General features: G+C 65.3%; 3 protein-coding genes across 5 annotated transcripts; 2 read left to right on the forward strand and 1 right to left on the reverse strand.

Annotated features, from left to right (window-relative positions):
* Positions 1-97: 97 nt before the first annotated feature.
* On the forward strand, positions 98-5,955 carry KLHL17 (kelch like family member 17). 2 transcript variants are annotated; one of them, XM_060012457.1, is made up of 12 exons: positions 98-279; positions 1,132-1,391; positions 1,479-1,600; positions 1,761-1,982; positions 2,460-2,576; positions 2,757-2,970; positions 3,244-3,388; positions 3,473-3,640; positions 4,052-4,140; positions 4,223-4,296; positions 4,496-4,677; positions 5,016-5,955. In XM_060012457.1, exons 1-12 carry the CDS (start codon positions 170-172, stop codon positions 5,242-5,244), a joined length of 1,932 nt encoding a protein of 643 aa, XP_059868440.1. In that variant the 5' UTR covers positions 98-169; the 3' UTR covers positions 5,245-5,955. The 2 variants fall into 2 exon arrangements, with proteins under 2 accessions (XP_059868440.1, XP_059868432.1); XM_060012449.1 differs by lacking the exons at positions 98-279; positions 1,132-1,391 and having other exon boundaries at positions 1,484-1,600; positions 2,664-2,970.
* Positions 5,956-6,670: 715 nt separating this feature from the next.
* On the forward strand, positions 6,671-13,840 carry PLEKHN1 (pleckstrin homology domain containing N1). Of its 2 annotated transcripts, XM_060012435.1 has the most exons (16): positions 6,671-6,810; positions 6,910-7,009; positions 9,485-9,631; positions 9,718-9,798; positions 9,921-9,993; positions 10,292-10,419; positions 10,525-10,620; positions 10,731-10,811; positions 11,580-11,655; positions 11,774-11,922; positions 12,047-12,184; positions 12,381-12,521; positions 12,685-12,816; positions 13,000-13,209; positions 13,471-13,519; positions 13,602-13,840. In XM_060012435.1, exons 1-16 carry the CDS (start codon positions 6,728-6,730, stop codon positions 13,715-13,717), a joined length of 1,800 nt encoding a protein of 599 aa, XP_059868418.1. In that variant the 5' UTR covers positions 6,671-6,727; the 3' UTR covers positions 13,718-13,840. The 2 variants fall into 2 exon arrangements, with proteins under 2 accessions (XP_059868418.1, XP_059868409.1); XM_060012426.1 differs by having other exon boundaries at positions 10,292-10,620.
* A 744-nt stretch (positions 13,841-14,584) lies between these two features.
* On the reverse strand, positions 14,585-19,638 carry PERM1 (PPARGC1 and ESRR induced regulator, muscle 1). Its single transcript, XM_060012414.1, has 4 exons — positions 19,283-19,638; positions 16,174-18,321; positions 15,490-15,615; positions 14,585-15,227 (listed from the first exon to the last, which is right to left on the reverse strand). Exons 2-4 carry the CDS (start codon positions 18,179-18,181, stop codon positions 15,142-15,144), a joined length of 2,220 nt encoding a protein of 739 aa, XP_059868397.1. The 5' UTR covers positions 18,182-18,321; positions 19,283-19,638; the 3' UTR covers positions 14,585-15,141.
* Positions 19,639-19,929: the final 291 nt, after the last annotated feature.

Consider the following 19,929-nt stretch of genomic DNA (forward strand, 5'->3'; position numbering starts at 1 on the left):
GGGGAGCGCGGGAGGCGGAGCGGGCGGCGCCGAGAAACAGCGGCTGCGGGCAAGCGGCGGGAGCGAGGAACGCAGAGCCTGCCGCCACCGCCGAGCAGCCCTCCAGCCGTTCGGCGTCCGCTTGTCCGAGCGTCCTCCGCGGATCGGCGGCGGGCCGGCGGCCGAACCCATGCAGCCGCGCAGCGAGCGCCCGGCCGGCAGGACGCAAAGTCCAGAGCACGGCAGCCCGGGGCCCGCGCCCGAGGCGCCGCCGCCGCCGCCGCCGCCGCAGCCGGCAGCGTGAGTGGGCCGGGGGCCTGGGGACCGTGACTGGCCAGGGCCGAGGAGGAGGGGGGAAGGAGGGAGGGAGGGAGGGGCGCGCCGACCCTGGCAGGCTGCCGGGAGGGGGCGACCTCGTGCCCCGCAGGCTCGGCCCTACCGCGGAGGGTCCAGGTCCCCTGCGTTACCCGCGCATACATTCGGCGCGGGGCAGGGCGTCCCGAGGAGTCTGCTCCCGGAGGCTCTGTCCCCTCCCACCGCCCTTGAATGCCGGCTGCGCCGTTCAAAGACTCGGGCGGCCTGTCTGAATGATGGGGGGTTGGCGGTCAAGAGAGGTCACACTTGCTGATCGGTGTAGGGGTCTGCTTCAGAGCCACCGGTCAGTACGGACCGGTTTCACCTCGTGCACTTCCCTCATGCCCTGCCCGTGCCGAGAACACCGGACTCTGATGGGGGCACGGGAAGGGTTGCCAGCGATGGACAGAGAGCCTAGTCGCGAGGAGGGTCTAGAGAGCCGGGTTCTTCACGGAGGCCCCCGGGCGGAGGGAAGTGTGGTGCTTGATTTGAGCAGGGGTCGCGGCAGAGGAAGATGTACAGGTTCAATGACGGACCGGGGTCTGCCGTGGGATCCGACCTCACTCTGGTAGCAGGTTGGAGCAGAGTCTAGTTGGGCTCCCTGGATGCGAGGGAGCAGAGTGCGGTAGCGCCTGGAGAGCAGGGGAGGTCCCGAGGGGAGTGGGTCCTTGATGGAAACCTGATTCGGGCTGCTGGGGGCGGGTGGCCTCCTGGGTGCCCAGGCCCTGCCCAGGGTCTCAGGGGTGGGTGAGCAGCTCCCTGCAGAGCACACCGTGACCAGGCACTGCCCACCTACAGCCCCGAGGCAGAGCGTGCCCGGCCCCGGCAGGCCCGGCCCACGGGCCCCATGGAGGGTACAGTGCAGCTGCTGAGCCGCGAGGGCCACACCGTATCCCACAACTCCAAGCGGCACTACCACGATGCCTTCGTGGCCATGAGCCGCATGCGGCAGCGCGGCCTCCTGTGTGACATCGTCTTGCACGTGGCTGCTAAGGAGATCCGGGCACACAAGGTGGTGCTGGCCTCCTGCAGCCCCTACTTCCACGCCATGTTCACAAGCAAGTACTGCCCCATCGGGTCCGGGCACTTGGGGGACTCTGCAGCTCTTCCAAGGTGGGGACCAGCCTGACCTGCTGTCCCCACAGATGAGATGAGTGAGAGCCGTCAGACGCATGTGACGCTGCACGATATTGACCCTCAGGCCTTGGACCAGCTGGTGCAGTTTGCGTACACGGCCGAGATCGTGGTGGGGGAAGGCAACGTGCAGGTGAGGTTGCCTCACCTCTCATGTCCTGTACCGCTATCGTGCTTGTGCCTCTGCTCTCCCCACGCCCCCAGCATCCCCTGTACTGCTGCCACCCCTTCAGTCCTCACGTCCATTTCTCTGTCCCTGCTCCCCTGGCCCTCTCTCCCACCTTGCCCCATAGACTCTGCTCCCGGCCGCCAGCCTTCTGCAGCTGAATGGGGTCCGTGATGCCTGCTGCAAGTTCCTGCTGAGTCAGCTCGACCCCTCCAACTGTCTGGGCATCCGGGGCTTCGCCGACACACACTCGTGCAGTGACCTGCTCAAGGCGGCACACAGGTACGTGCTGCAGCACTTCGTGGACGTGGCCAAGACTGAGGAGTTCATGCTGTTGCCGCTGAAGCAGGTAACGTGGCAGCTGGAGCACAGCCTGGACCTTGACTCGGACCCCAACCCTGACCCAATTGCCAGACTCCAGTACCAGCCTTGGCCCCCCGGCCCCCATCATCTGGGCCCATAAGACCTGGTCTTTTGCCCCTTAGTCTTTATCTCCAGTCTCTGACTGACGTTCCAACCCCGCCACCCATCCCCTGGGAACCCCCCACCCCCATTTTCTAACCCCACACAAGCTATCACCATTGATACCTGACACTCTCCTCTTCTGATTACACACCTGCCCACAGTCTCCCGTGCCTGGTTCCGTACTCCCAGGACTGCTCTGGAGCTAGGCCCCTGGGAACTGGGTCTGTGACTCCTGACCCTGCTTGGGTCTTCCTCATAGGAACACTGGGCCCCCTTGGACTCTCCCTCCCAGGCACCTTCAGGGCTCCATGGGTCCCCAAGCCCCTCCCCAGATCTCAGGTCTGAGGGTCCCCGCCCCCAGGTGCTGGAACTGGTTTCTAGCGACAGCCTGAACGTGCCTTCAGAGGAGGACGTCTACCGTGCCGTCCTGAGTTGGGTCAAGCACGACGTGGATACCCGGAGGCAGCACGTTCCTCGGGTGAGGCCAGGCGCTGGGGGGCCTGCGGTGCGTGGGAGGGGATGCAGTGACTGAGGATCAGGCGTGCCTGGGCCCTTCTGTGTCCAGAGATCCCACAGGGGTGATGCAGGCATGTGTCTTGAGGAGGGTCCAGGACACATGAGCAGGCCCGACCATAGCAGGCGTGCTACCACACCCCAGCTGATGAAGTGTGTACGCCTGCCCCTGCTGAGCCGGGACTTCCTGCTGGGCCACGTGGACGCCGAGAGCCTGGTGCGGCACCACCCAGACTGCAAGGACCTACTCATTGAGGCCCTCAAGTTCCACCTGCTGCCCGAGCAGAGGGGCGTCCTGGGCAGCAGCCGCACCCGGCCCCGGCGCTGTGAGGGCGCTGGCCCTGTGCTCTTCGCTGTGGGTACGCCCACCCGTCCCGTCCGGTCCCCCATCCCTGCCCTACGCCCTGTGTCCCTACCCACAAGCCTAGCACAAGCCCCCCCACCCCGTGCCGAGGCCACCCTGCGCTCACCCCACACCTGCTCTTGCATCCACCGCGGTGTGACCTGCTCACCAGTCACTGGCCCCACTTGCCCTCGGAGCCTCCAGGCCCTCAGCCTCGGGCTGTGCTAGAGCCCCCTAGCCCGCTGTGCCCCTGGCCCCTCGTCCTGCCCCATCACCTCCCCCTGCCTAGGTGGCGGGAGCCTGTTCGCCATCCACGGCGACTGTGAAGCGTACGACACACGCGCTGACCGCTGGCATGTGGTGGCCTCGATGTCCGCGCGCCGGGCCCGGGTGGGCGTGGCGGCAGTCGGGAACCGGCTGTATGCCGTGGGCGGGTAAGAGCGGGGGCTGGGCTCGGGTCAGGGGCTTGGCATGTGCCCACTGGGCCAACCCTGACCGGCAGCGAACCCCTCCCCTAGTTACGATGGGACTTCAGACCTGGCCACCGTAGAGTCCTACGACCCTGTGACCAACACCTGGCAGCCTGAGGTGTCCATGGGCACAAGGCGCAGCTGCCTGGGTGTGGCTGCCCTGCACGGGCTCCTGTATGCAGCCGGTGGCTACGATGGGGCCTCTTGCCTCAACAGGTAGTGGCTGGGGTCAGGGCCGGGTGGCCTTTCAGGGTTGGCTTAGCAGGTGTGGCTGCACCAGGACCGCAGAGGTCCTGCCTGAGGGGAACCAAGGGGGACCCTGCCTGAGTCAGGTCACCAGGGTCCCCTGTGACCTGGCTAGCCCAGTGGCCCCTTCTTTCCTCTCTGGCATCCTTCCCACCAGGCCAGGGGCTGGGCCCAGGTGGACACTCGCCCAGCATTATCCAGGTAGCCTGTGGCCTGTGTCCACCCAGCAGGCCCTGCTTCCTGCTCCAGTGGGACTCTGGGGTCAGCCTCCGTGACTGCCTAGCACAGAATTTTAGTCATTCCTCGGGGGAGGGCAGGTCGTGGGGCCGGGACTGCCTTTCTGCCAGTGCTCAAGGTCAGCAGCCGTCCTGGTGTCTACAGTGCCGAGCGCTACGACCCCCTGACGGGAACATGGACGTCGATCGCCGCCATGAGCACCCGGAGGCGATATGTGCGCGTGGCCATGCTCGGTGGGTGACTGCTTTGCATAGCTCCCACCCCAGGGACCCCCGCACACAGCAGGTGCACCATGGGTGTGTTGACTCTCTGCAGATGGGAACCTGTATGCCGTGGGCGGTTATGACAGCTCGTCACACCTGGCCACCGTGGAGAAGTATGAGCCCCAGGTGCGAAACACCCCAATCACACATTCCCCTCCCCAGAGCTACTTCGGGCCATCACTCTCTGGCCACCCCCATCCCCCGGAGGGTCATCCCTTTACGTCCACCCTGTCCCACAGACATCCCACCCTGGACTAGAGTCCTGCACGTGGAGACGGAGGGAGGCTGGTAGTGGGTCTGCCCCCAGCCCGTCCCTCCACCGCAGGTGAGCTCCTGGACGCCCGTGGCCTCCATGCTGAGCCGGCGCAGCTCCGCGGGTGTGGCGGTGCTGGAGGGGGCCCTCTACGTGGCTGGTGGCAATGACGGCACCAGCTGCCTCAACTCTGTGGAGAGATACAGCCCCAAGGCGGGTGCCTGGGAGAGTGTGGCGCCCATGAACATCCGAAGGTGTGCTGGCCCCCACACCTGTCACCACCACAGCGGTCTGCACCCCCGACCCCGACAGATGTGTCCCAGGCTCTCACCCCTGCGCGGCGTGTGCCCCCACCTCCTTCCCAGGTCTCTCCCTCCAGGGCCCCGCCCCCACTGCTCCAAGGCTCCGCCCCCATCCTGCCAAGGCCCCGCCTCACCGGCTCATTTCCCCCTCCCATCCGTCCCGCCCCCATGATACCTCCCAAGGCCCCGCCCCCTGAGGCTCCTCAGGTGTCTACCGCCCCAGACCCGGCCCTGCGCCCTCCTCACCCCCAGCCTCGCCCCTTACCTCTCCCTGTCCGCCCTGCCGGCAGGAGCACACACGACCTGGTGTCCATGGATGGCTGGCTGTACGCCGTAGGGGGCAACGATGGCAGTTCCAGCCTCAACTCCATTGAGAAGTACAACCCGAGGACCAACAAGTGGGTGGCCGCGTCCTGCATGTTCACGCGGCGCAGCAGCGTGGGCGTGGCAGTGCTCGAGCTGCTCAACTTCCCGCCGCCCTCTTCGCCCACGCTGTCCGTGTCGTCCACCAGCCTCTGACCCGTGGTGCGGCTGCGCAGAGACCCGCCCGCGGCCTCCCACGTGCCTTAAGCCCCCTGGGCCCAGCGCCTGCCTCCCCTGCGCGTGGGGCGGGGCTCGGCCCCCACCAGGAACGTCCGGGGCCGTCTGTCCAGTCTCCGCGCGTCTAGGCCGCGGCTTTCTGTGTTCCTTCCTCGGTGTTTGTTTGTGTGTGCCGTTTATTTATTCACTCGTTTATTTATTGACTGGTGGTGAGCAGGCTGCAGCTGCCAGTCTCTCCGTTTACTTTTAAAGTGTCCTGTCTCTGGGACCAAGCTGCCCTCCTGGGTGTCCTCCCACCGTGCTAGGGGCACTGGGGAGCGACAGGGTGGACACTGGCGTTGCCCGTGGGTAAGGGGCCAACTTGGACTCTCTAGACCTGGAGGGACCGAGGGGTGATGCAGAGCACTTATGGGGGGGGACTTTCTGAGCAGGTGCAGACCCCCAGCCTGAGCTGTGCACACCTCCTTGCCTCGCCCAGCCAGGCACACTCCCGGCGGGGGCGGGCACGAATCGGGCTTCCTTCCCGTGGCTGTGGTGTCATTTCTGGATCCTGCACTGAGCTGGGCACACGTGCACCGCAGGCCGCATACAGCAATATGAGCCCCTTGAACAATAAACACATTTCCTGGGCTCTGCGGGCCTGTGGCTGAGTGTCCATCTCTGTCTTCCAGGGTCCCGCCTGGGGTGACCAGGAGGGCCTGGGGTGGCTATGCGGCTGGGCCGAGATGCTGTGTTGGCACCTGGGGGCTTGGAGGCCGCACCATCACATCCAGGGGCAGGGCTGTGGTGGCCGGTGCGTTAACTCCTGGCTATGCGTGGCATTCCCCCTCACCATGGCTGTCCCAGGCGCACCTGGGAGGGTCATGACCTCCCTCCTGGATTCTGGTTAAGCCTTGGGGACCCTGACCTTGATCTGGGGTGAGGATTGGACTGAGGCAAGAGAGGAGGCTGCGGGAGGGTCCTGGCTTCCCCTGACCCAGTTGCAAATTCCTGCTTCAACAGCTGAGAGTCAGCACACAGCCCCCTGCAGTCACTGGTGACTCAGCAACAGGCATTTCGGTGGAAACAGGATGTGTGCTCACACGGTGGGGAGGTCTGGAAGGGGATGCCTGGGCTCACGGAGCTCCAGCTCTAGGCACCCCCAGTCTGATGCAATCACAGTCTGGCCTGTGGGCCCCCTCCTGTACAGACTGGGGACTCTTCACTGGGCGGTGAGAGGAGGGGAGCCTTCCCTGCCCCCCGCTGGCTGGCGTGTGTGGAGGACCCCGGGCAGGGAACTGAAAGGCTCAGCTCAGCCTCAGGTGGGGGCCAGGTCCCTCCCAGAAAGGCTCCGCCTCCCCGGCCCTTGGGTACAGGGCAGGCTGCCCCAGAGCCCCGCCCCAGGAGGTGGGGCAGGAGGCTCGGGACAGAGGGACCCAGACCTGTCGACCTGCTCTACTCGGGCCGGCTGCCACCGCTGCCCATGGGGAACAGCCACTGTGTCCCTCAGGCCCCTAGGAGGCTCCGAGCCTCCTTTTCCAGAAAGCCCTCGCTGAAGGGAAATAGGTGAGGCGGGGCAGGGTACAGCCGCGGCCACTCGGTCACAGGATCTCCCTCAATCTGCCTCGGGGGCCAGGCTGTGAGCACCCCTTCCCTTGTTCCCAGAGAGGACGGCGCCCGGAAGCTGGTCGGCCTGTTTGGCACCGAGGCCAGTCCGGATGGGGACACCACTGCCGACAAGATCTTCCGCTTCATCCCTGGAACGGTGAGCAGCCGGCCAGTGAGCCCTGGCTCGAGGGGGCGTGGCAGTGGTGGTCTGCGTGTGACCGGGCGTGTGTGTCCTGCCTGTGCTGGGCCCGGAGTCTTCCCCGTCGGACCAGGGGAGTCAAGTCCACGGCACAGGGAGGAAGTAGGTGCAGCCCTGCCCTGGGAAGCTCATCGGCCGAAAGTCTGAGCAGAGTGAAACTGAGGCCCGGCCCTGATTCAGTGGGGCGGTGGGGCGGGGCCTCCACGCCTCGCCACGTGCCAGCCCTGCCTGGGGGCCCTGGTGTCCGCCCCCCGCCCCGGGCCCGGGCCCAGGACAGCGTGTCTGGGCACGTTGGAGCTGGACGAGCACGCGTGTCTTGGCTGCTGCCGTGTGGGCACGGGTGTCAGGCTGGTGACAGGGCCATGAACCGCCACGCTCCCCTGTCACTCCGAGAGTTAGGGGCTTCGGGTGCACAGTGAGCCGGCCTCCCCCCTACCCTCGGCCCCGGTTTCTCCAAGGGGTGTCCCTTCAGTGTCCACCGCTGCCTCATCCCACAGCAGCCCCTGCGCCCCGCCCCCAGGCCCTGCCACAGGGACATGGCTCCCAAGCGCACGGCAGGCCACCCCGAGCTGAACGCCACCCCCAAGCCCCTGCCCAGCTGGCCGAGGGGGAGAGACACCCGCCCTTTAACCCAGCATGGCAAGGGGCGGGGCAAGGCTCTGCTGTGTGCAGAGGCCCTGGGGTGTGAGGGAAGTGACCCCCCAGGTTCTTGCCCCAGACACAGCTGCCCTGCGCCCCTCGGTCCTCACAACAGCTGGTGTGGGCTCCCAAGCCAGCTTCCCAAGTGTCCCAGTCGGGCTGTCCCCTCTCCTCCTCCCTGGGGTGTCCTGGGCTCCCTGTGGCCAAGTGCTGGCTTCAGAGACCAGGCTGCCTCAGAGAAGTGGACAGAGCACTTCCGACAAGTCCCAGGCGGCATCCCTCTGTGTGGCCGCATCTCACACCACAGCTCCCTCTGTCCAGGCCCCGCCTGGGCCGGGACATGGCAGCTGGAGAGGGGACCCGGCTTGCTGAACCTCTGGGAGTGGGGCCGGGGGAGGAGCCAGCGCTCCACGAGCCCTGCCCGGGTGTGGGTTCTACACCCACACGAGAGCCTGCCCAGCCACGGCCCCAGGGCTGAGCCCAGGCCACAGGGCCAGCTGCGTGGCCCTTCCTGCGCTGTGGCCTGTTTTGCATGGGTCCCGTCCGGCATCATTCCCCGCACTGGGTGTGGGTGCAGGAGGCCCCACCCAAAGGCAGGGACGCCAGCAAGCTGTGAGTCTGTCTGTTCACATTCCTGGGCTTGCCCAAGGGGTGCCTCAGCTTGGTCAGGGCGCAGCAGCCCCTGCCAGCTCCCCAGCACGCCCTGATCCCAGACCTCAGCCCCTCCAGCCCCAGTTCGGCGCCCGTCCCAATCTGACTCCATTCTGACAGTCAAGCCCCCGTTTATAGAGGAGTCTCTGTGTGCCAGGGTCAGCTGTTGGTGGGCGCTCACCCTCCCTGTCTTCAGCAGACAGACATGGAGCCCCCAGCACACTCCAGGCCCGTCCTAGGCCCTGGCCCAGCAACGGGCCCCATTCTCGTACCGTTCTCACCCCATGACCGAGCCAGGTGATAAAACAAAGAAGTAAAAGACAGAGTAAGCCAGACATGGCCAGCGCTGAGCAGAAACGTACAGGAGGACCAATGCGCGGGGGTCAGTGAGGCTAAAATGTTGGAAGGGCACCCGGACAGGGGCTCACAGAGAAGGGGGTCTGAGCCAGGCTCTGGATGGGGTGAGAAGGGGCTGGGCTGAGTGGTCCGAGCTGAGTGGTCCAGGCAGAGGGGGCAGCAAGGCCGAGCTCCTGAGACAGGCACGTGCCTGATGTGAGCGGAGAGGACCCCTTGGTCATTGTCAGGACCTTGACCTCCGCTGAGAGGGAGATTGGGCGCGGGTGGCAGTGTGCTGGTGGCTTGAAATGGGCTGTGACGGGAGTACTTACACCAGGGAAATTGGCAAATACTACAAATCAGCCCCCCTCTTTCTTGGTAGAACCAAGTTTTAAAATGTTAGTAGCCAACCCTGAGGTGTGGGAGGGATTCGAGTATCGTCTCACCTGGACACCTGAAAACCCTTCTGACCAACAAGTCTTGGGAGGTTGAATAACCAAAACGAGGGAACACGGTTAGGAAATAACGAAGCTAAGGTTGTATCTGCGTTGAACTGAAACCTCGACGACTCCAAGACTAGCGCACAGAGTTCTGTGACCAGCATGGAGGCTGTGTGTGTGTGTGTGTGTGTGTGTCTGTGTGTGTGTGCTGCGTTGTTTGCATGTGAAGAGGCTGTGAGTGTGGACAGGGTTCTGTACACGCGTGTGATGCTGCGTGCGCCTTCTTAACCTGTGTATTGTGAGACTGGGGGCCAGGGCTGCTGGCCGCTGGTCAGGCCCCCTCGCCTGAGCTCTGCCCCCACCCCAGAGCATCCCGAGCCTGGAGAGCCAGCAAGAAAACCTGGAGCAGCCTTTCCTGAGTGTGTTCAAGGCAGGGCAGCGGAGGGCGCCCGTGAGGAGCCTGGGCGCGGTTGTGCACTACACCAAGGTCCAGCTGCGTTTCCAGCACAGCCAGGTGGGGGCCGGGCCGGGAGGGGCATGCTTGAGGGCCACCCCGGGGCCTGCCCCCAGCCCTCAGACCCTGGCCCCACTCTCCCCCAGGACATCAGCGACTGCTACCTGGAGCTCTTCCCCTCCCACCTCTACTTCCAGGCCCATGGTTCCGAAGGACTCACTTTCCAGGTGAGGGAACATGGGCAGCGGAGGAGCTGGGGGAGAGGGAGAGAGCAGCCCCTTGGGGGGCACGCGGCCCAGTCCTGCTGGGCCCAGTCCCCCAGCCCTTCCCTCCCGCTGTGCTCTGGCAGGGGCTGTTACCACTGATGGAGCTGAGTGTCTGCCCGCTCGAGGGATCCAGAGAGCATGCCTTCCAGATCACAGGTGCGCAGGGGCACGGGGGTGCTGCCTGTGCTGACCTGGCCCCCAGGAGGGCGAGAGCACTAAGGCTGCTCAGTGAACCTGGCCGTCGACCGGCCCCAGGACCCGGGCGGGGCTCGGAGCACGTTGAGGGGTCCTGGCCTTTCCTCCGATGGGCACACATGCGTCTGCCGGGCTGGGGCGGAGGGCAGTGGGTCGGGGGCGTCCAGAGCTGTGCGTGTGGTCATCAGTGGCTCCCCCCAACCCTTGAGGAGCCTTTCTTGTGGCCGCTGGCCTAGCCTACTCTGCCCCTCTCCCGCAGGCCCGCTGCCCGCCCCCCTTCTCGTGCTCTGCCCCAGCCAGGCCGAGCTGGACCGCTGGCTCTACCACCTGGAGAAGCAGATAGCCCTCGTGGGAGGGGTGCCGCGCCGCCACCCAGCACCGCCGCAGGTCAGTGCTGGGAACCCCACGCCCCTTTCCATCCCCACTCTCCTCCTGCCCTTGAACCCCCTCTCCCAGGGCCCCCCTGAGAACGAGCTCCCCTGGACTCTGCAGCGCAGGCTGACCCCGCTGCGGACGGCATCAGGGCTCCAGGTGGTGGGCACCGCCATCTGCGCCTCGAGGGTCAAGCTGCAGCATCTGCCCTCACAGGTGGGTGGGGGGCGCAGAGGTGGAGGAGGCGGGGGAGGGGTGCAGGCGGCAGGTGGGGGCCCTGGGTGTGTGCCGGTGGAGCCCCTACTCTGCTCTGTGGCCCCTCACAGGAGCAGTGGGACCGGCTCCTGGTCCTGTACCCAACCTCCCTGGCCATATTCTCCGAGGAAGCAGATGGGCTTTGCTTTAAGGTGGGTCCCTCCCCACTGTGGACCCGCCCCAGGGACGCACCCTCTGCGTGGGGGTGGGAGGGGGCAGCAGCTCAGGAGGAACCTGTATTTCGGGGCCTGTTGGGACAGATAGCACTGGCCCCACCCACCCAGCCCGCTGCCCTGGTCAGTCTGGTCTTAGCCTGACGTGGGCAAGGAAGGTGGGTGCCCTGCCTCAGCATCCCGTGTCATCCTAGAGGGTCCTCAGGCACCAGCAGACCCATCACCTGGGGTGGGTGGTGTGGGGGCCCCTAGTGCCCCTAAAAGGGGCCTATACCTCTGAGCAGGCATCTTCCTGGTGCCTGAGGCCTATGCGTGTGCGTGTGCACGTGTGGGCCCGGGCGTGGGTGTGAAGGGCCTTCGGGGCCAGAGCGAGTGTCATGTGCATCAGGGTACTACATTCTACTCTGGGGGTGATCATGGCTTTCAGTCACTGAGAAACACACAGAGGGCTTCCTCGTAATCCCTTCCCACCCACCCCCATCTTAGCGGGTAGCCCAGGGGACCAGTCCCCGACCAGTCCTGTGTCGGCCACTGGCTGGCGAAGGCCCCACCTGGAGACCGGGGGTGAAGGCACCCCCCAAGGACAGACGGGGAGTGCCTGGCCTCCCACGGGGTGTCGGCCTTGGACCTGCCTTGCCCTCTGCCCGGCGTCCGAGTGCCCACCCAGCTCGGGAGGACAAGACGGGGCAGTGGGCACAAGGGTTGCTCCCCCTAACTAAGGCCTCGTCCCCCCTGGATGCCCCGCAGGGGGAGCTCCCGCTCAGCGCCATCCACATCAACCTGAACGAGACGGAGAAACAGATCCGCTCTTTCCTGATCGAAGGTGGGCAGAGGCCAGGCCTGGGAGAGAGGGTGTGAGCCTAGCGCGCACCCAGCTCTGCACCGGGGCTTTGCAGGGGGCACCCTGCCCGCCAGGCCCCCTCACGGCATCTGTGTGCCAGGCCGTCTCATCAACACCATCCGTGTGGTGTGCGCCAGCTACGAGGATTATGGCCACTGGCTGCTCTGCCTGCAGTCGGCCTGCCGCGGGGACAGGACCTCCCCACTGCCCGGCCCCGAGAGCTTCCCGGGGCTGCGGGTGCCCCCACAGGTGAGGAGTCAGCAGGGGAGGTGCCGCTGGGCAGCGGTGAAACAGGAGGGTGGGCCTGGGCCCGGGGCGGTGGGGGGAGGGGCCCTGCCATCCGGCTCACCCTTACCCACCGCCGGCTGCCCAGGCTGTGGGCAGTGGCCGAGGCTCACTCTCCTCTGACGGACGGACCAGCTGGGACTCGGGGTGCCCAGCACACGCCTCCAACCATACCAGCCACTCCACGCCTGAGTCCACTGGAGGCTGCCCTGCCCGGCCCGCACCAGTGAGTATCTGGGGGGAAACGGGCAGAGGAAGGGGGCGGGGGACACTGCGGCGAGTTTGTGTTGGGGACACCACTGCAAGTAGGGCCCTAGTTCTTCAGGGGAGGGGACTCAGACCGGAGGGGCTCTGTGTAGTCTCAGAGGGGTATGTGGGAGAGGGCCCCGGGGAACATTCTGGAAGGCCCTTGGTCCCCACAGGAGCAAGCCAGCCCTGGCTGCACCAGCGTCGGTGGGCACAAGGCAAAGCTGAGACGGGCCGGCAGCAACCGATCACCCAGGAGCAAGGCCCAGGGCGAGGGGCCCGGCCCAGCCACCCCACTGCACCTGGACCTGACCAAGGTGGGCCCAGCACGCTGACCCCGGCTCCAGGCATGGCTCTCCCTCCCGCCCTCCATCTCCCCGGCCTCCTCGGTCCTGGAGCCACCCAGAGGCTTCTTGCACAGAGAAGGGAGGGCTTGGACACTTCCAGCTCCAGCGGTTCTGTCCTGTTTCTTGCCTGTAGTTGAGGCTGGAGAATGGCCCTGAGGCCCCAGACCATTCTCTGGAGACACCGCACTCCCCGCTCTACGCTGACCCCTACACACCACCTGCCACTTCCCGCCGCAGGGTCACAGACATCCAGGACCTGGACAAGGTCAGTCCCCTGCTGGGTGACAGAAAGAGCTGGACGTGGCCACAGCCTGAGGTTGAGAGGGTGCCTGAAACCTGAGATCTGCTCAGGCTGCCACGGGAAGCTAAGGGGGTTTCTGGGGCAGGGGCCCCTCAGCTGCACGGAGGTCCCAGCCCAGGGCCTCAGTCACCAACGCTCTCCTGACAGTTCCTCAGTGCGATGCAGAGCTCACTCGGACCTGAGCCCTCGAGCCCATTCCCCTTTGGCCCCGTGTCTGTGCCTGTCTCTGACCCCAGCTCTGGATTCTCCGGCCCCCACTTGCTCTCCGAGAAGGGAGTCCCGCAGGCCCGAGCCTCTCAGCGGCATCGCGGGTCCATCAAGGGCCGGGGGTCCCGGCCCCCAGGCTCCCCTCAGTTTGTGAGTAGCAGCCCCCACCCCGGGCAAGGGGTTCTGCAGCCGGGGGTGGAGAGGAGACCGCATGGGGCCTCCTGGGACCCTGAGGGAGCAGGAGAGACGGAAACGGGGGAAGGGAGGATGGGCGGAGACCAAGGACGGGAGCAGCGGCAGTAAGGGGGTGGGGGCAAGAGGAAAGGTGGGGGTGGGGTCCGGCAGGTCCCTGAGCTGGCCGCCAAGCCGGTCCGAGGGCCCATCCCTCAGACTTGTCGTTGGGGTCCCCAGGTCTCTCCTGCGAGGGAAGTTGCGCCCGAGCCCCCGCCACCTCCCCCAGGTGAGTGAGGGCCCTGCCTCTTCCTGGGAAAGCTCTGGGTGTTGCTTCCTGAAAGCACATGCACCTCTGCCCTCCCCACCAGACGGCCGCCCCCCAAGGAGCTCCAACAGTGCCCGGGACAAAGCTCTGTCACCTTCCCACCAGCGGTGGCCTCGAGGAGCAGCTGAGGCTGAAGGCGGGCTCGTGCAGTGGATCTGATGGCCACCAGGAGGCTGCTTCTCGGGACCACCTGCCTGCATCGACCCTGCAGGAGGGGCTGAAGCAGGACCTGGGGCTTTTTAGTGGGGCCACAGGCACCCAGTATCGAGTCAGGGTCTGACCCCAGCAGGTGGAGGGGGCCTCCAGAACCCTGAGTTACCCTGGGCTCTTGAGGGGTCAGGAGGGCCTCATCCTCAGGACACCTTGGCCAAGGTGACTGGACGCCCAGAGGGGCCAAACCTCGGCCTGCCTCTCAGGGAAGGAATGAGGGAGGGGACTCGGGGTAGGGGCTTCAGCTGGGAGAGGGGGGGATGGCACAGGTGTAAAGGTCAGAGGGCTGAGAAAGTCAGTTAGCGAGAGTCAGAGTATGTGAGGCCAGAGGGCACAGGGTCTGAGACATCACAAGCAGGAGGCAGGAAGGTGGCCTGGGCGCGTGTGAGCGTGAAGGTCGGGAGAAACCGGCAAGAGACTAAACAAGAAAGAAAGAGATTTTATTGGTGCCGTGTGTCCACGCGTTCTGTCCTGAGCAGCAGGAGTCTCCTGCGTCCTGGGGACCCTGTATGTGCTGCCTCGTAGCTGGACGCCCCCCCAGCGCCTAGTCTGGCAGCCCCCTTGCTCCACTACTGCCCGCACCCTGTCCACCTTCCTGTGTCACCTCCGGCTCCTGTCAGCTCTGGGCGAACCCAGGTGTCCCGTCCCTCCACCTGATACCCTTGCCTTCTGCCTCTGCACCTCCTCCAGGGCTCCCCAGAGGAGGGGCTCCAGGCTCTGCCCTACAGACCCCCAGCCTGCAGGGCCCCTCTGGGTACCTGCTCAGCATCTCGGGCGGGAGCCGAGGAGGCCTTGACCACAGACCCCTGGGGTTCAGGGGTTAGAGAGGCCTCAGAGGCCTCCAGCGGCCCAGCCCACTTATAAACAGGGCAGAGGGTCCCTGGGACGCCAGCCCCCAGCCTCAAGGCCCTCTGCCCAGATCTCCAGCTGGGGCCTCGCTGCTGCTCTGAAGCCCCATCATGCCCCTCCCTCCAACAGGATAACCACATAGGATTAGGACTCCAGTTAACTCTGGCTTCAGATAAACCACAAATAATTCCTTAGTATAAGTAGGTCTCAAACTACTCCAGTTTCGATGGACACCTTGTGTTTTTTGTTGCTAATCTGGCACCTTACTAACGCCCAGCTCCCTGCTTGGCCTACCCTCCCAGCCTTCCAGAATCTCCCCACTCCCAAGTGTGGAACACAGCCTCGGCCTCGGCCACTGGCTGGACCCTCGGGTGGAGTCCAAGAGAGCCAGGACCAAGGACGCAGGCTCCTTCCTAGACGCCGCAGAACGCAAGGGTCAAAGGGCGAGGCCTGAGGGCAGCACCTCATCCTGAGCACCTGTGGACATTTCCTCATCCTGCGTCTTCCTGGGCGGAGCCTGGGTCTTAGGAGCTGGGGCTGCGGCGGCCCCGCCCCACCTGCCAGCGGAAGTACCGGATGGCGGAGATGGTGCCGATGTTGGCCAGCAGAACTGCAAGAGAAGTACAAGACCTCCTGAGTGCCGGCTCCATTCCGGCCCGGTCCCCACCCTCCATCCACACGGCGGGGTTCTCAAAGGATGGGAGGAGGCCAGCGGGGCGAGAGTGGGTCAGCAACGCAGGAGACCCGTCAGGAGAGACACCTGCGCCTCCCCATGTGCCCCTCACCCCTGCTGGCCCAGCAGCTGGGACACTACCACTGCCCCTCCCTTTGGCTTCTAGACACCAGACCCCCGCCCCCCGGGGCCCACAAACCTGTTTTCCAGGCATCTGGGGCATGCAGGTCTGATGTTCTCACAGCCCAGGTAGCGAAGGCTACAAACACCAGGCACATGTCATTCTGGCTGAAGGTAAACGAGGTGAGGGGACCCCGGGGTACCCCTAGGAAAGAGAAGCATGTCCTGAGCTCCTGCCGTTGTCCCACTCAGACGCACCTGCCCTGGGACATGTCTCTCCTGGCCATGTCTGTCCTGAGACATGTCTGTCTTGAGTCACATCCTCCCCGTGATACAGGATAGCGTGTGGCATAGTTGAGTCAGGCTGACTTGGGCGAGTACGTCTGGGGCACCGTTTCCTGGTTTGTAAAATACCATCCAGGGGGAATGCGAGCCTGCTCTGGCAGGCGGCATGGCCTGAGCTGGAGCTGCCCCAACGCCTGCCTGCTACAGGCTGGGGGCAGGCACTGCTGTTACCTGGGCCTGAACACAGGGCGACAGTCAGTGTGGAGCCAAAGCCCTGCTCGACTGGGGCTGCCCCACCTGGACCGGGTCCTGGGGTGGCCAGGAGCTGGTCCTTCCTGCCCAGATCATCCCTGAGGGCCCCCACCAGCTCGCAACCCAGGGTCCTGGCTTGCCCCTCCCCAGTGGCCCTCTTGGCCCAACTCCCTGGACAGTGTGTACCCAGGTCCTGGACAGGCCATGGGGTCCCCGCAACACACACCTGCTTGCCTGATGGCCGGGGCAAGCTGCTTCGCTGAGTCTGGGCTGGGCCCTGGTGGGGTGCCGGTCCCCACGTCCCAGGGGACTGACCTGGGGGGCTCCGTGGCCTGCATCTGGAGAAGCACAGCCGGCCCCAGCATGCCCCCTGACACGTCCTCCCCGAGGAAGTGTTCGTAGGCCTCGGGGATGGAGATGGGTGTGGGATCTCCTGGTGGAGGGGCCGGCAGAGGCTCAGCCTGGAGGGGTGGGGCCTGGGAGTGGCCTTCCTGGTGCCTCGACCTCTGGGTTTGGCCATCTTGGAAGAAGAACTCGCACATGTCCGGCCACTGGACTTCGGCCAGAGCCTGGCTAGCCTCTGCTTCCTCCTCAATGTCTTCATCCTCTTCCTCGATGGTGTCACAAAGGAAGAACTCATAGGCTTCTGGGAGGGTCACCGCAAAGGAGCAGCTGCGCCCAGGCCCCGCTGAGGCAGAGGGGGCAGGGGGAGGCAGGTGCTTCGGGATCCGAGGCTGGGGGGTCCGGGGCCCAACTGCCACAGTGTCCCAGGCTCCAGATGCCCTGCGGCCCCCAGCTGCTGTCCTGGGGGCTGTGGCTGGGAAGGCTGGGCCTGAGGCCTCTCCTGACCCTGGCTCCTCGGGGCTGGGCACAGCCATGGAGAATCGCACTTTCTTCTTCTTGGGGGCTTGGATAGGGCCTAGCGGGGGCTCCCCAGTGCGGTGTCCAGGGGCACCTGCTGAGGGCTCCCCTCTGAGCTTCTGTCGGCCCCCCTCTGGAGACCGAATAGGGCTCAAACCCAGCTTGGCCACTGGGGCAACCCCCAGCTCTGCCACGTCAGGCCCAGCCTCGGGGATGGGAGCAGGTGTAGACACACCCACATCAGACCCAGCCTCAGAAACCAGGTGAGGCAGAGCTGTACGGGGAATAGCCTTCGAGACAGGCGTAGATGAACCCACCTCCAGCTGGACCCCTGGACCTGGCACAAGCAGGTCCACATCCAGTCTAGGCTCGGAGGCAGGTGTAGACAGAGGCTCATCGGGCTGAGGCTCGGAGGTGGGTGTGGACAAAGCCACGTCTGGCTTAGCCATTGTGACACCTGCAGAAGCCTCCAGGTCAAGCGTGGATGTAGTGCGTGGCTCAGTTCTGAGGGTCATTCCGATTAGGTCTGTACCCTGCTCAGTGGTAGGGACAGATGTAGACAGATCCACACCTGGCCCTCGCCTGGCCACCTGCTCAGGGGCTTCTGGAGACTCTGGCCCCAGCTCGATCTGCCCAGCTCCTGCTGTCTGCCCTGTGGTCCCCACCCGGAGGCCCTTCCCCCTGGACCCAGCCAGGCCAAGGCCGTCCTCGGCCCCGGCCTCAGTGAGCAGTAGGGAGCCCAGCTGGGTGGGAGCAGGGCCTGGGTCACCCAAGCGCCCACCCGCCTTGGTGCCTGCAGCCCGCCTCTTCTTTTGGCTGGGGCTGCGCAGCGGGGCTCCAGGGCTGCCAGGGGGCCTCTGGGGGGCAGCGCTGCAGCTGGTGGAATCGGGGCTCCGAGCGGGCTCACCCGTGAGAGTAGGGGCAAGACCCCGGGGGGCTGCCCCCTGCAGAAGCCTCTCCCTCTCGCCTCTGGAAGACACTGGCCCCGGGAGGGATGAGCCCTGGACCAGAGGGGCAGCACCAGGGCTGAGGGACGGCTGAACTTCTGGCCGCACGGACACGCTGGGCGTCTGCTGACCGGCCTCCGGGGCCAGCACGGGCTCACACCAAGACCTGCTGACCAGCTGCCGGGCGGGTACCTTCTCCCCCTCAGAGCCAGGCCGGTCACTCCCCCTGGGAGCCAGCTGCCCCTCAGGAAGGGGCAGGGGCCCTGGGAGGCTGCTGCCACTGCTGTCCCTTTGGTCAGTGTCACTGGACAAGAGCTCATGCCCAGAGGCCAGGCCGGCCCGCGGGAGGCCACACTCTGCGGCAGCGGCTGAAAACTCAGCCCGGTCCTGGCCGCTCAGCTGGACGCTGCACTGGAAGCTCTCCATTCTGGGTCAGCAGAGGCACGTGAACCACAGACCAGGCTCTTCATGGGCCCAGGCCCGGGGCCCTGGCCGGCACACACTGCCCACACCCCACCTGCCCCCTGGCTGCTCCCTGGCTCAGGGGCCAGCACTCCATCTCCGTCCTGAAAGAAAGCAGAACAAACAGAATCCAGAGGGAAGCTGTGCTGATCTCAAACCTGATGGCTTCCTGGAGCTAGAACATCCGAAACCCACCTTCCGTGCTCCCAAACTGACTGCAAATGATAACGTTACAGTGACGTATTGCTGCAGTCCTGCATTCAGGTTAGTGAAGTTCACTAAAGAATAGGGTTCCTCATGTTTGAGTTTTCATCCCCAGGAGGAGCTTTCCTCCACAACGTTATGCATTTTCTGTCCAGCTGGGTCAGCCTCCAGCTTTCCTGCAGAGGTGTTGGTACCGAGGCCAACTCTATATACCAAAGCCCATTTCAAGGACCACCCACCAGGGCTCAGTTTACCTGGGCGACAGTCAGCGCCGGACTATCCCAACATGCCTCAGAGGAGCCACAGTGTCCAGCAGGTGACCAGTCTTTGGTGATGACCTTCCACCGGCCTTGGCTGGGACAGACTGCTGGGCTTCCTCTGAGCTTACCAAGGTCAAGCTAGTGCTGGCCAGAGCCCTCTCAGGGGTCATCAGGGCGAGCCTGGCTCTGCCCCTGCCTGGGCAGGAGGTCCCACAACAGAAATGAGCCTCCTGATTCCCACCAGCCCCCCCGGGGCCATCCTCGGTGTCTGTGCCCCTGACCAGATCTGCCCAGCCGGCAGAGGTCCCCTCCCCGCGTCTCAGTGAACTAAGGCAACCCTACCTGGCTGACACCCCCTAACCTCTCAGCCCCCTGCAGGGGGCTGCCCTTTGGGCCTTGGTCAGCTGCCACTGGACCCAGGGCGGTGGGAGGTCACTCTGGCCAGGCAAGTCCTGAGATGGAGGTGCCTTGAGACCAGGGCACTGCGGCTTCCTGACCCCGCTGCACCTCGTCCTCCCCTCTGGTCCTAGGGGAGGTCCCAGTGGGGGCTGTCTGCCTTGGGACCCCTTAGGGTGGGAATGAGGGGCTGACAGTACTGTACCTGGGACCCCACAGCCAGCCGGGGCAGCGGAGCTGGGCATCCAAGCTGCCTGTCCCAGAGCAGCATGGTGCAGGGCTCGCCACGCAGGCCCCACCCCCATTGCCCAAAATACCACAGCTCCGCAGTCACATGTCTCCTGCCAGGCGGCAGGGTACAGGCCACAAATAGATGGCATTTGAGGGGCTGCCAGCTACGTGAGGGACGCCTTCCTGGTCAGGGCAGATGCCAGTTAGAGAACGCTGACCAGCAGTCAGGCCCACAGGCCCTCCCTTTCCTAAGCTGAAGGCTACCCTGCTGCCCGTCCTGGCCGAAGGCTGCCCTTTCCTCTTCAAGTGGCCCCGCCCACTGTGGAAACTCAGCCCTCCCCACTCCTCCTGTCACCTCACCTGCCGGCAGCCCCCCAAGACCAGCACCTCTCCCGACCTAGGCTCCTGCAAGCGGGGCCCAAGGCGGGGGTGGCAGTGCAGTCTCTCTCTCCAGGAACAGGGGTCTGGTGCTGCCACCTGCAGGTCACCAGGAGGAGCCGGGCAGGAGGCATGGCCTCTGAGAACAGCCCCTTACAGGCATCACTCTGCCCAGTGCCCTGAGCACTTTTCCAAAATGTGTCCATCCTGAGAGGGATGCCAGGAGGATCCTCCTTCACAGTT

The sequence above is a fragment of the Delphinus delphis genome, chromosome 1 (genome assembly GCF_949987515.2).
Source record: "Delphinus delphis chromosome 1, mDelDel1.2, whole genome shotgun sequence".
Classification (NCBI taxonomy): Eukaryota; Metazoa; Chordata; class Mammalia; order Artiodactyla; family Delphinidae; genus Delphinus; species Delphinus delphis.

Coding starts and splice junctions, on each gene's coding strand:
- KLHL17 (XM_060012457.1), top strand. CDS start 170: ATGCAGCCGCGCAGCGAGCGCCCGGCCGGCAGGACGCAAAGTCCAGAG. Junction 1,983..2,459: donor TGCTGTTGCCGCTGAAGCAG/GTAACGTGGCAG, acceptor CCCCGCCCCCAG/GTGCTGGAACTGGTTTCTAG. Junction 4,141..4,222: donor TGTGCGCGTGGCCATGCTCG/GTGGGTGACTGC, acceptor GACTCTCTGCAG/ATGGGAACCTGTATGCCGTG.
- PLEKHN1 (XM_060012426.1), top strand. CDS start 6,728: ATGGGGAACAGCCACTGTGTCCCTCAGGCCCCTAGGAGGCTCCGAGCC. Junction 9,799..9,920: donor CCGAAGGACTCACTTTCCAG/GTGAGGGAACAT, acceptor GTGCTCTGGCAG/GGGCTGTTACCACTGATGGA. Junction 13,210..13,470: donor CCCCAGGCTCCCCTCAGTTT/GTGAGTAGCAGC, acceptor TGGGGTCCCCAG/GTCTCTCCTGCGAGGGAAGT.
- PERM1 (XM_060012414.1), bottom strand. CDS start 18,181: ATGGAGAGCTTCCAGTGCAGCGTCCAGCTGAGCGGCCAGGACCGGGCT. Junction 15,616..16,173: donor CCCGGCCATCAGGCAAGCAG/GTGTGTGTTGCG, acceptor TCTCTTTCCTAG/GGGTACCCCGGGGTCCCCTC. Junction 15,228..15,489: donor CCCAGATGCCTGGAAAACAG/GTTTGTGGGCCC, acceptor CTTCTCTTGCAG/TTCTGCTGGCCAACATCGGC.